The sequence below is a fragment of the Sitophilus oryzae genome, unplaced genomic scaffold, assembly GCF_002938485.1.
Source record: "Sitophilus oryzae breed Bouriz unplaced genomic scaffold, Soryzae_2.0 scaffold_1496_pilon_pilon, whole genome shotgun sequence".
Taxonomy (NCBI): Eukaryota; Metazoa; Arthropoda; class Insecta; order Coleoptera; family Curculionidae; genus Sitophilus; species Sitophilus oryzae.
Window position 1 is genome coordinate 1161808 of NW_022146165.1, and position 14971 is coordinate 1176778.

Sequence of the window (14971 nt, forward strand, 5' to 3'; positions counted from 1 at the left end):
ACCTTTTGACATTATTTTTCTGCACCAGTACTAAAATCCATTATTTACCTATCGTGTGATGTCGATATTTTACAGCTACTCCAGTTTTTAGTATGTGTTTAGTTTGATCCTTATATACGAAATGCACTTATCTACGACGAAATGGTATACAAACTTTATCGATGGCAACTTCATTGGTGTATAAGACTTTCTGCCTGGGCAGCGTGTATTAACCATAAACTGTGCTCTGGGCCTACAGTTAATTTTCACTCGATTTTTCCTCCACTTGACTTCAAAAGACACAAAACACACGTAATAATACGAATCAAAATGCATCATCTTTCAAAATGCAGGGTATTTAACAAAAGTTGACACAAAATTATAACCAATAATTTGGCAAGACTTTGACAAGCGTCAAAAATGACAAAAATCTAAAGGCGAGTTCATACGCATCGGCGTCCGTTTGTCGTTCATCGTTCCGTCAAACCAATAAAATTGAAATACGATCTGTCATTTTTTAAATAAACCAATAAAACTAGTTAAAAACAACAAGACACGACGCATGACGGATTTATATTTAAACCCATCCATAGATAACTTAAAAATTATTAGAAACTTTTTTTAGTAAAATAAATAGATTGGTATGGGACGTCATCTGCTTTTCTTCTGTCATCGTTTGTCGAAATCTTACCTGAGAAAAAAAACAGAGTTTAGTTTACTTAAGTAATAAATAATGAGTTGAATGTTTGGTTACATCGATTAGATTTACCGATTATCGGGTGGTCATAGCGCAGAATGCTTAGGTTAGGTTAGGTTGCTGAGATTTGGGATCATGTTTCCCAAAAAAAATCAACCAATTCAAATTATATCACTTACTCGAAGGCCTTGTGCCCATTGGGATACCCCTGTATTATTGTACTAAACCTTCCTCTCATTCTTTCTTTGCGTTAAATCACTTCCAGCTCTTTGCAAAATTCCCGATGTCGCTGATGTTGGCTTCTGCTGCTTTTTCTAGTCCCTCCAAAAAACCTTGCCCTAAAGTTTTAAAGCGTCGGTATTCCAGTGCCGGACAGTGGCACAGCAGGTGCTCTATGGTTTCTTCTTCCTCTCCGTATTCTCTGCAGTAGTCTTCGGTGGAAATCTTCCATCTCACGAGGTATACACCCGTGAGGCAGTTTCCAGTGATGACACCTACAATTATGTGTACTAGATTTTTTTGTGCTCTAGTAGTTGTTTTGTCTTTTTGGTATCTACCACTGGCCATAGTCTTCGAACTGTAGAGCAGTCCTCACGGTGTTGCCACGTGTCTTAGCGCAGGATGCGTATGTACCTTGAACTCATGATAAGCACATTAAACTCAGCATACAAGGAATGGGGCCTTAGTAGGAACATCGACAAAACGGAATATTTGGTGACCAATTCTATTAATAATAAATTTGATATTTTCATTGCCGATGACTCAAAGCTCAGACAGGTTGAATAATTTTTGACTGGACAAAACAGAAATATCTACTAGAATAGAACAAGGGCGGAAGATTATAGAAGCACTAAATTACATCTGGCGAAGTCTGTCCCAAGCAGCATTTGGACGTCGGGACAACGTTGTGTCACGCGACCAAACGTCGGGGCGCAACGTCGGCACAACGTCGTGCCAACCCTAGTCTGCACTAGTTTGGAGAATAATTTTTGGGTCGAAACGACGTTGGATACCGACGTTGGCTAGAAGCCTAATTTAGTACAAACTGCAACGTTGTTTAAAATCCTAATTCACAGAAATACAAAACTAATATGGCGTCTAAGTCGCGTTTTATCCTAAATTGGGATAATTATAGTAAAAATATTATTTTTATGATTTAGTTAGAGACATAAGTCAGATGGCAGTCAAGGAAAACAAAACAAAGGTATTTAAGTGTGGAGGATGTTTGAAGATAATAATTATTGAAACACTTTAACCGACTCTGTAACTCGTTACCCAAGGCAAAAAAGTTAAACGCAAACAACTTTATTGATAAATGTATTGTTTCTACTTTGAAAAATACTAATGGGCCTTAAAATTAAAGAAGTTTCAAATATTTTCTTGAATTTTTTTTAGTAAAATGAGAATAATTTATTCGCAGTCGAAAAAATTGTTTCCGCGTGTTTTTTAGGGTCAAATATTTCAAGTTAATGTATTCAAAAAGCAGGAATTGCATTTTAGGAACGAAACATTTTCTTATTTAACAACATGGCGGCTTTCACTTTGTTGTTTTGGAGATTAAGATGGAGTAGTTCGAGTAGTCACATACTGAACTAATAAAGTCGCAGTTCGGCCTTAACAGGTAGTATACTAGTCGCAAGATTGCCTAATTTAGTCATCCTAAAGTCTAGCTTGTGCCGCCCTCTATAATCTAAATAAACGAGGGAGTGGATAAACTATCGGTAATATATGTCGATGTATATTTAAATTTAGTTTTTATATACCTTTCTTGTAATCCCATTTTAATTAATTTTTTTTTTTTATAAAAACAAAAACAGCACTGAACTGTCTGACTGAACAGAACAATGAAGTGAAAATTTAAGATTTAAGGTTATGGTTCAATACAGTTGCAAAAAGGTAGTGACTCGACGTCCTACCAACGTAAGAATAAGGAAATCTAAACAACGTTGGAATTAGTAAAACAGACGGCGTTTGCATAACGTTGGAATAGGTCCTGAAACTGACGTCGGAAAACTCTATATTGTCCAACGTTGTAACTACGTTGTCCGAATCACCTAAAGATCACTTAAGCAAAAAAGGTTACAAGACAACGTTTATTCGACGTCGCAGAAGCTTCTACTTTGCTGTAGTACTAGTCCAACGTTGGCACAACGTTATAAAAACGTTTAAATTTATTTTAATACCCAAGGTAGGGAGCTAACTATTTTTTGTAACTAATCCAACGTTGTGTTTAGTAAACATGTGGTCGCAAGTCGTGAAAATGCTACTTGGGAAGTGTTAAAGCACTTAGGAAAATTAAGACACCCAAAATCTCATTCAAATCGGAATAAAGGTTCTTAAAATATCCGAAAAAAGTGTTTATATTCTTTTAAAGTTTTATGCCCACTAGTTGACAAACAAAGCACTTTTGTATAGAAGTAATTTATGTCGAATGAACTTATTTTGATTCTAAAAATACGTAGTAGTTCTATGTCCACGAAATATTGCGACACCCTATATACATATAGGTCTCAATAAAAACACAGTTGTTTTCTAGGTATTTTAAATAATGCCATACTGCAACTTTTCAAAACCACATTGTATATAGAGGATTTCCTAACCATATCGGAACTACCCGACAAACCGGGTCTATACTCATACACACAAGTGAAAATCAACAAAAGCCATTTCAGGAAGTAAACACTTCGTTTATAGTTTTACTTTTAGAGTCACTCCAATTAAATCGAAGAGAACCAGTCTTCTGCCACTTTCCCAATAGGACAAAATATCTTGTTTAAAGGAATTTTACTACAGGTGCGACAGTGTGTGTGTTGGTATGGCTGTACGATTGTTAATTTGCTCTCGATTTCTTTTAAGTGAAACTATTTTTGAGAAGAAATTTGCATAATTTGAATTTTGAACTGTCGCTTTCTTGATGACAACAGGTCTGGTTTTTGGGATGATCTAATCTACATACCCAATTGAAATTAAACCAATTTTTAATATAATTCTTGTCGTTCCTCTATATGTATTGCTATACAGGGTGTTTCAAAAAACATGTGCCTTCTCTCGTGGGAAGATTTCTCACGTAAAAATAAGATTTATTTTTCATATCCTCATAACTCCGATTCTGCTTTGTTTCGTAGATTCTTCTTAAGGTGCCGTGCAGAGTCCTGCGTAGGCGTTCATCTTTTTCTTCCTCATCAAATGGTTCTATTAATTGCAGCGACTTGGAGTGCTTGGAAGTCCTGTATGCCTGTCCAATGACGAATATTTCTCAGCCAGGATAGCTTCCTTCGGCTTATTCCTCTTTTGCCTCCTTCTATTTTACCCTGGAGAATCAGACGCTCAAAGTGATAGCGTTCTCCACGTAGTATGTGTCCCAAATAGGCTATTTTCCTCTTCTTGATGATTTCGAAGAGTTCACGTTCCTCTAGACCAGCTCTTCTGAGAATATCTTCATTTCTCACACGGTCGACTCAGGGCACTCTGTCCACATTTCGAAGGCTTCAATTCGGTTTATTGTTGCTGCCTTCAGTGTCCATGCTTCCACACCATATATCAAAACGGACCAGACATAGCGCTTCACCATTCTGTATCTAAGGCCGAAGTTCAAGTTCCTATCTGTGAGAAATCTTCGAAGTTTCAGAAAAGTAGATCTTGCTTGTTCGATCCTGCATTTGATCTCCTGATCTGGATCCCACGTTTCGTTAACCATGCATCCCAAATATTTAAATTGTGTGACCTGCTTGATGACCTCTCCATTTAAGCGAATTCTGGTGTTTGGAATGTTGTTTCTGCTAACAGCCATAAATTTAGGTTTTTTAGTATTTATGTTTAAACCCAGTCTTTGGCTTTTGTTGTTAACCTAATTTAGAAGAATTTGGAGATCATTTGCATTGTCTACCAATATCACTGTGTCATCCGCATATCGGATATTATTAATTTATTAGCTTCGTAGCTACAGGGTGTTAAAGTCTTATTATCTTTTCGATTTATTATAATTTTCTTCCAAGTACTTTTAGCGTTTCGAATGAAATTTTGAGGGTAAAAGTTACTATAAATTCGACATATTTATTAAAGCTAAAAATGTGTCGACATGTTCACCATGGACGTGCATATGGGTTATTACTGGAATATTTTTCTAAAATAAGCATGTACGCCACTGACTTTTTTTTCTTTTGTTAGCGACATAGTGTAAGCAGCTTAAAGCCGATTAAAATTTGTCTCTTTATATTTTGTCGATTTCGGCCTCCTTGATGAGATAAACGCAATTTTAATAATTTGCCTTGATCCAAGTATAATAGGAACCTTTAAAAAAATTTAATATCATTACCTTGCGAAAATTTTAAATAAGCACTCAATGATTTCTCATCAAAAAAAGTTCCTATAAACATGTGTATAGAAATCCATAATTTTAGAATTACAGGACGTTAAAACTTTTTAAAATTAGGTTCTTTGTAATTATCTTAAATACCATTATTTTTTTCTTTCAAATTGCTGTAGGTTGGACTAATAGTAACAATAACTAATAGCAATAATATTTAACAAGAAATTAGGTAAACTATATTATAATTTATTAATTTTATTTTTATTTTATTAATTGTGATTAATAAAAATGCGTTTATCTCATCAAGGAGATAACTTTTAATTGGAGTACAGCCTACACAATTTTGATATCAAAAGATAAAAGTCAGTGGCGCACATGTTTTTTTTTTTATTTTTATTTTATATGGGGAGTTATATGGTATTAATATTTTCCCATAAAAAAATAAGAAGAAAAAATATTATTTTGTATATTATGTATATTAAATATTTGTCTGTAAGACACGTTTGCTCAAAATACGAAAAAAGGTTCAAAAAGAACCCCACTAAACCGGCAGTACCGACCGTAGTGGGTGTTGTATAAGAACCAAAGCGACATTCTCCCGAGGACTTTCTTCGATACGGATATACAAGAAGTGGTGCCGCGGCGCGCGTGTGTCAGTGTGAACAGCGACTAAGTTTACTATGGTGATCGGTGATCGGTCCTTGCGATAACAATCGAGTGAGTTCTCTTGAGTGGTACCTTGACTCTCCGTGCGCTCTTATTGGATTACTTTAACGATGGTAAGGAAACAAAATGTGGTGATGTAATTGCGGTAATGATATATGTCGTCAAATATAATCGAAAGTGATCGATTTTTTTGTGATTGTTCGATGTTGTGACCTGTGGCCTGTGGCTATCGTCAGCAAATACGATATGATCAAAATTAAAAAAAACGGCGTCAAAGACGGATAGGAAATGAGAATCGATGATAATTTTGACGAGGTGAATGTCTAGACGTCATATCATTTTCCAAAAATTAACATAAACCTGGTCAAAATTAACACTAATTATAGAAAGATTAAAAAAGGATAGAATGTTTCCATGCACACAAATTTGTAAAACTAATGCAAAAAGGACATATCGTACAACAAATATGCTTTTTGCACATGCTGCACACATTTTTTCTACGATCGAATTGAAATTTTTATTAAAAAGTTTTTACAGTAATTTACAGAATATTATTACCACTAACAATGGCACTTTTATTTTTTTAATATTTTTTTTGAGTTCATTTTAATTTTAATGGTGCAGTTCCAAAAATTTACTAAGGTAATTGATGGACAAACTCCACTTCCAGTAGTCTTTTGAATTTTATTTTAACTTGTGCTCGTGGAGGTCTCGGGTTCTTGTTTTTCTCTTAAAACTCTTTTCCGGAATGTTGCTGCGAGGTGTCCAGTACTAGTACTGGGTTTATCTTCCAAGATTTGACAAATGTTTACCATAATTTACATTGTAAAAAATTGACTTTTAATGCAGTAGATGGTGTAAAAAATAGCTACTTTTTGCAGGACCGTAGAAAAAAATATTTATTCTCGAAATTACAGCATTTAAAAATAAATTTTACTCAATATGAAAAAATACAATCTTCTTAATCTCAACTGCCAGGAAGCGCCATTAAAAAATAAAGATAACTTTGGCAAAATTATCATCGATTTTCATTCCCCAGCCGTCTTCGACGCCGTTTTTTTTTGACCGCATGGAACTACCAGTACATAATAATGAAATTATTTTATCCACAATCATATAATAATGGGGGTTTTATACACTCATACGAAGTTCATACGAAGTCATTCCATTATTAAATTCGGCTAAAACTTTTCCGTAATGGTCGCTAGACTTCGCAGGCAGTAAATGGCTAGTTACTTCTTGAGCTCTCGCAAAAAAATGCTGCAATACCTTCATCATCTTGAATTTTTCCGGGATCTTTAATAAACCTTTGAAAATTCTTAAGATACAGGCTTGAAGCATGTTTGTATCAGTACTAAACAACATAGTAACTAAGTTGTTAATACGAAAGAACACAGTTACTAGTTACTAAACAACATATATATAGAAACAAAAAATGTAATAAATTTTTGCGAAAGTCTCTTTTTGGACGAATAAAAAATAAGTCGTCGTTGATGTAGGGCTGAGGGTAGATTTCTCACTTCTTGTATTCGTTCTGTATTTCTTTTTGAGAGTCATATCTTAAAGTACCTAGCAATACATAGACATACCCCAAATTCTATTCATATCGGAATATCAGACACAGACAATAAAGTTTATAGTTCATTCGCCAAATTTTACGGCAGACCTAATAAGCAAAGACAGAAATACTATTAAAGCTGTATTGGGTCTACTAACCGAACATTGTAAGACATCTAAAGCTAATATGAGATCTTGACAATCTGAAGGAGAAATGACAGAACATATTTTATGTCAGTAAGACAGCCTTGAAAATGTGCGGTTCTTTGTATTAGGCAATGACAGGCCACGGACAAAGCGCTACATGGGGAGTCCAAACTCCAAGTTGCTACAATTTTTGAAAAGGAGGACTAGAGATAGTCACCTCAAAAATTGTTCTTCAAAAAAGGCATTTTTTAATTTATTTTCAATTTTGATTAATATCGTTTTTGAAAACTAAAAAAATATCCAATGATCTAGGGTAGTGTAAGGCGTTCAATAATAAGTTATTATTGTCTTTTCTTTTTGTAATAATTTTGGGTTGGTTAAAGGCGATGTAATTTCAACATAGCTACAGTATTGTAATATTCTCTAAACGATAAGTATGACGAAACTATAATTGTTCCTTTAGACGGCTGAAATTGCTGTGACTAGACAAATTATGTTGAAATTCTTAAGAGGAGTTCGGCACTCTCGATGCTCTTGTCGTCTTTGATCAATATGAAGCGATATTTACTTTGTACCACTTTTGATGTATATCTAAATGTACATATTCATACATACATGTGTTTACATTTTTTCGTTCAGTCACAAATTACCTATAACAGATGCGAAAGAAAGCGACTGCATCGGAAACCGCTCGGCAAACCCGACACGCCTATTGAGTGGTGTAAATACACCAGTCGTTTAGTCCGGAAACATATGCTGTGTCGTATTCGCTTGCTGGAATGATTATACAGAAAATAATTATTATACAGAAAAGTCCACAGACTTCGAGACATAGGAAAATCAAGTCCATTTAGCGTGTGTCCAAATTTTGACAAGTTTTCAAAAATGACAGTTTTGTTTAGACTGACGTTTAATTTCACCTGACTTCTCGGTGAATGATTTCTTTTTATGAGGGTACATAAAATCTAAAATTTACAGCCATGAAGAAATTCAAAACTTGGAGCAGTTAAGGCAGAAAATATTTAATGCCTTTTACCCCTGATATGTTATCCAATGTGAGGAGGGGATTTTATGATCGTTTGGGTTATTGTTTAATGCAAGAGGGAGGCACTTTTGAACAATTTTTGTAATTTTTTAAATTTCATTATCCTGTTTTTTTTACCGTTTACCCATTACCTACCTTGAAGAAAATGGGAAAACGAAGGTCCTTTTCAGGACCACAAATATTTTGATTGAGAAAATTGGTAACTTTTTTTTGGATTAAAAAACAAAAGTTGTTAATATAATACCAATTTAAAAGTGTTTTAGTAGTTTTAATACACACTATGATATAAAATTTATTATTATTATAATGTACATTATTAATACTATTGTTCATTCGAAATGGCATTAAGGCCCAATTGCAACAATGATAATTTTTTTTTAAAGATAAGTAGAGCTTAGAATGAGCTGTATTTATATTTACTTTAATATTCACCTTAAATGAGGGAATTTGACTGATACAATTTTTGAATTTGAATTGTTTTTAATGATACTAACAATTTTAGTTCAATTTTTAATAAAATTTATTTAATATTAATAGAAATCCAAGAGATTTGAAACCTAATTTAGCGATTTATAACATTCTCAAATGAATTACAGGTGCCCTTATTTTCTATGAAAATCACACAGCTTTTTTCATAGTCGCTGCAGTTGCTATAGCTATAAAAAACTAATTTTTTAAGGTGTGAAAATTGCGACACACGCTAAATGGACTTGATTTTTCGTATGTCTCGAAGTCTGTGGACCTTTTTGTATGCCTCGATAACATATTGGTGCAGATTATTTTCACCCAAACAAATAATAACCCAAACTATACATTGATGCGGATTGTCTATGAACTCTTTCTGAAGGTCACAGAAACCTGAACGCGTAATTCGGTGTTCTTTCGCATCTGTTATAGGTAATTTGTAGTTCAGTTCGCTGTTTCACAGATATCTCTTTCGAGAAGAAATTTAAATATTATAATGACGAATAATTATGAATACTTTAATATTTAAAACAAACTAAAATTTAAAGCTATTAATAATAAAAAACGACAGATATTCAACTAGTAATTGTAAAACGAATTAAAAAATTTATACTGGGCTGTTTAAACTTTTCACTGAACCTTCACTGTAGATGCACAATTCTTTTAACAAAAGTTGATCGGAGATCAAATTGTTTCATTCTTCATCTTCGGTGTACAAATTACAGGAAACAAAAATTAGAGACACAATCCACAATTATCACTTTGGACGATTCATTACAAGTTGATCACTCGAAGTAAGTGTAATCGATACTTTAACCCTATTTGTGTACTTCGAATAGTACTAGACATACTCTACTTTATTTTATCGTATTATCACCATCATCTTCAGCTTATTCAACCATTTTCAATTATTGTGTAGCCTCCATTACATATTGAGATACTTTCTTTGTAGTTTGACCCATTGTTGTCTATTTTTGGCTATGCGGGCCCAAATTATCTCTGCTAATTTCCTAATATTATGGTCCCTTCTCAGGTTCAGTCTTCTTCTAGGTCTCTGAATTCCTCGTAGGTACCATACTGTCATTTTTGTGGTCCATCTGTTTTCCCTCCTGATTACCAGGTGTTCTGTCCATTGCCACTTGTGTGGTAAAGAATAGTGTATAGATGTTTCACCAATATAAATTTTCTCACATTCTTAGGTATTGCTTAGAAATTGACATGCGCTTCCAGTTTTCAAAAAATATCACTCAATACTTGAGCTCAATATGCCAAAAATTACAATGATTTTAAATATTTCTTTTATATCCCAACAGAGTTATAAAACAACCAACTAATCACTAGCTAGCATTTCTATGGTATTTGTTTCAGGCACTGATTACCTCTTGATCCGCGAACGATTATATTTTTTCCTATTACCGACCGATCGTTTAATCTAAAAACTATTTTCAATATAAAACAAGATCCGCAAAGGCAACACCATTTTAAGACAAACCAGCAATCCTCGAGTTTTCTCTTAATTTTCACTCGTTTTATTTTGCACACCATGTCATGCTCTGCTTTGCACTAATTCCACTTGTTCTAACTAAATTATGATTGGCGGAAATATATGTTTTGTATTATTTTACTAATACTCGATTTGAAAGTGGTAGTAGTATATTTGACACTTTTTTTATTCCATTATCGTTACATATACCTGGGCGATTTCAAATAAAATAAAGTTATTAAATAATGCAATGACTAAAGAATCCAAGGACAAATAACACCCGAGAGCAAATTGTGACGCTGTCACCAAACAGTGCCGTGGCACATATTTTTCTTAACCTAGCTGTTTGAAGCAATATTTATATTTTTTGATAATTGTTTTGACTACGCCTATGGTGTATCATTCTAATTAATTACGAAAAAAACGTATTAAAATGTTAACAAAAGGTACAAAACTAGTATAGTCTCTCCAACGAGAAGATCCTTGACTGTGATAGATGTGTCTGTCATTTTAATTTCAAAGTAGTTTATTTTATTTTACAAAGAAATAAGTTGGTACAACTGGAACCCATAGCAGGAAATTAATATATGTATTTAAAATTTGACTGACAAGTAACTTCAAAATATTGTGAAAAAAACTGTTTAAAACTGAAGAAATGTAATCGAGTTATTTTATTTAATAAAAAACGGTATGTGTTAATACAAAACAAACAAAAAAAAGACACCACATACCAAAAAATATAAAAAAGAACTATTTCTTACTTTCAAGCTTTATGAAACTTCCCGCATTTATCATTATATTTATCAATATAACTTATGTACAAATACAAATTTGTAATATTCCGCAGGAATAAATAAAACAACATAAATAAAACAAACTATTTTATTAATAATAACACTTACCAAATTTTATACCTCACAGGTTGATTAATTAACTTTAATCTTAATTTTTTAAACCAGTACCTTTTGACATTATTTTTCTGCAGTACTAAAATCCATTATTTACCTATTGTGTGGTGTCGATATTTTACAGCTACTCCAGTTTTTAGTATGTGTTTAGTATGGTCCTTCTACCATATTCGAGATGCACTTATCTACGACGAGATGGTATACGAACTTTATTGATAGTAACAAGATAGTAACTTTATTGGTGTATCTGTATAAGACTTTCTGCCTGGGCAGTGAGTATTAACCATAAACTGTGCTCTGAGTTCTACAGTTAATTTTCACTCGATTTTTCCTCCACTTGACTTCAAAAGACACAAAACACACGTAATAACACGAATCAAAATGCATCATCTTCTAAAACGCGGGTATTTGACAAAAGTTGTCACAAAATTATAACCTATAATTTGGCAAGACTTTGACAAACGTCAAAAATCTAAAGGCGAGTTCATACGCATCGGCGTCCGTTTGTCTTTCATCGTTCCGTCAAACCAATAAAATTGAAATACGATCTGTCATTTTTGAAATAAACCAATAAAACTGGTTAAAAACAACAAGTGGCGACGCATGACGAATTTATATTTAAACCCATCCATAGTTAACTTAAAAATTAATAGAAACTTTTTTTAGTAAAATAAATAGATTGGTATGGGACGTCATCTGCTTTTCTTCTGTCATCGTCTGTCGAAATCTTACCTGAGAAAAAAAAACAGAGTATATCGACCTATAGCACATATCAAGTACATATAGATGTTAATTGAAATTGAAGAATAATTATCGAATTCAATAAGAAAACGCTAAAAAGTTGGAGTGGACTGTTTATTTACCTTTGAAACGTAACTCCTGGCTCTTTCTTATCGCTGCTGCTTTTACACTTGAAAGCTGAACAACTAATCACCATTGTAATAAAGTTTATACAAAGTTTACTACACACAAACTATTAAAAATCGCTAAAATTGTCGCTGGTGACCAAATGATGACTCATTGTTTGCCATCAAAACAAAAAAAAAGGTCACAAATTCTGCTGCAGCCAGTTAAGGTGCGTATTCATTATCCGAACGAACGAACGAACGAACGAATGAAAGTGCGGTATATTTAGACGGGGACCGAACGCATGCGGCCGTTCGTTCGTTCGTTCGCTCGACCATCCGTTTCGAGTCGGTACATCAAAAGCGTTCGCCAACAAATGCCTCCGGTCTTCTCGTGCGGTCCTATCGTGCGGTCCCCGTCCATACCACTAGCGAACATTCGTTCGTTCGTTCGTGCGGATAATGAATACGCACCTTTAGGGGCGTTACATATCCTTATATTCTTTAGTCATTGAAATAATGTCTAAGAAGTTTCATGTTGAGGCAAGTTTCTAATGCCGGGTCCAGACCAAAGCGAAAAAAAGTAAACACGATTTTGAGATAAAAACAAGACAAAGTTGAGACAAAAAATGGGGAATTCTGATAAGACAAACTTGAGACAAATTGTCCACACCGTAAGGAAAAAAGTACAACAAAGTTAAAAGTTTAGTTATTGCGAATTAGTTTTATTGGTCATGTATGATTTCACTGGTCTCCTACTGTTGGCAGCACACACCATCCACTCTGCGTCGACAACTTGTTGTAAAATATACGCACAAAACATAGACACTTTCATCTTTACCGACTCGAGACGGGACATTGAAAAGTCTCCGAATTTTGAAACAAAACAAAAAAGAGACAAAAATGTCGCAGAAATGTATTGGATTTGTCAGAATTTTGACACCAAGTATATTTTATTATATTTATTATTTATTTATTTATTAAAATTTCTGAGATGTTAAGTCGCTAAAACTGTATCTATTAATGAAGTGAAAGGCGACCTATAAGAAAAAATGACTAATATGATCGAGCATCAAATTCGCTGCTAATTTTGTTCTAAAAATGTCGATTATATTGCTACTGTCGATTATGCTCTGCTACTTATGGAACTTTCTTTTCGTTTTTGTCGGTTATAAAAGTAGGTACTATTTTATTTAACCAAAACATTACCATCTAAACGAACAATATAAGTTCGAATGAGAATTTAAATTTCTCAACATATAAACAAAGATCGATATTTAGGTGATTTGTGATTGCAGATTATATTGGAGATATCGATACAAATAATGTATTTCTCCAGTATAATTACCAAACATAATATAAGTAATTAAAAATGGGAAATGGGTAAAAGTAACAACATAAATACATATTATACTGCATCGGAGCAAGATTTTAGTGTTAGTGATTGGTAGTGATGCTAAAACAAATTATCGATCAAAAAATTGTATCAAATTTTACTTAGGGTGTATTCCGTTACTTACCTTGGTTATGGTTATACCGTGCTGGCAACTGTTACTCTTAGGTCGGTATTTACATGTGTGGAAGTAAATCGCATAGGGATCTTATTAAGTCGGAGTGATAGAAATGCGACGGGAGTGCTGTTGCGGCGTTGCCGGTACGTCTTTCCCTATCAAGTAAAGTAAAATCACGATCGCAAACCGCTTATTTTTAAAAGACTTTTTTTCGAAAAGATAACTAGATAAAATCATTAGAAATGCTTCTGAGCATCTTTAGGGTGTATTTTTTTTTATAACGAGAAAACGTCAGTAATCGCGATAATTTAAAAACTCAACTTTTTAACACAACACGCCATAACTCAAGAAACACTTTAGATATTGAAACTTTTTTTTTTATTTTGAAGATAGGATCTTTTACAATATGTTTACATAAGAAAAATTCGATAAGGTTGTTTTTTTTTCATTCAAAAATTGTAAACAACCCATCTATTTACTTTTAGAGCATAACAATTATTAGCAGTCGTGTAATTTTTTTATTGATAAAGATTTTTACTAACTGTCTACGAAGAAAATACAGCAAAAATATTAAGAAAGTTTTTGAAAAAAACTACAATCAATTATTTCTAATAGATTTCGAGATATCGATTTTTGAATTATATAAGCTATAGGGAAAATTACAACGACTCGTTAATAAATGAACAAATACAGTATCACGAGACGTAATTAAATCGTGAAGCTGAACGCATGATGTACACCCCTCCCTAGAACTTTAAATACTGACAGAGGCTGAGTCGACCGGTCAACTCCGACAAATCTGCTATATTCCCTTCCACGTCTCTTAGCAATGTGCACAGTTTTTCCATTCATTTCATACGTTTGACACCATGTTTACTGTTCCCTCTTTGTTCAGTACATTATAAACGCATTGTACTCTTCTTACATACGGAAATCTCGACCCAAGACTAACCTTTGCCAGCCCTTAGTATGTCCCGTTTCTATCGGTTTCATGAAAGTTTTCTTATTACGGAACACGGTTTCTGAAAAATTCGGTTATAACTGTCACCAAACTAACCAGCGCGACAAGGCTGGTTTTTCTGGTTTTGTTTGTCAATCCACAAAACATCCCCCTTTAGAACTTTTTCATTAATGGCCATAAGCGGGAGTAAAAGCCCAACCGCCCGAACAAACACTAGAGGCGCCACCGGTCATCAAATGGTGTAAAAATTGCGAAAATTTAATCATCTAATTTTGACACAAGGGGTCGCGCTTAACTTTTTTAATTTTAATTCAATATTCATTGTTTTCAAACTATATTATTAGACTTCGTTGTAGGTATTTTGTGAATGTAGAAATGTTTTCTTAGTATAAAGTTGC

General features: G+C 33.6%; 1 protein-coding gene across 1 annotated transcript in view; it reads left to right on the plus strand.

The window, feature by feature from the left end:
* Positions 1 to 5594: 5594 nt before the first annotated feature.
* LOC115877660 overlaps positions 5595 to 14971 on the plus strand; it is a 40932-nt gene continuing 31555 nt past the window's right edge. Inside the window, exon 1 of the mRNA XM_030893922.1 lies at positions 5595 to 5764. Coding sequence (XP_030749782.1) covers positions 5762 to 5764 — 3 coding nt within the window. The 5' untranslated portion in view covers positions 5595 to 5761. The remainder of the gene's footprint in view (positions 5765 to 14971) is intronic.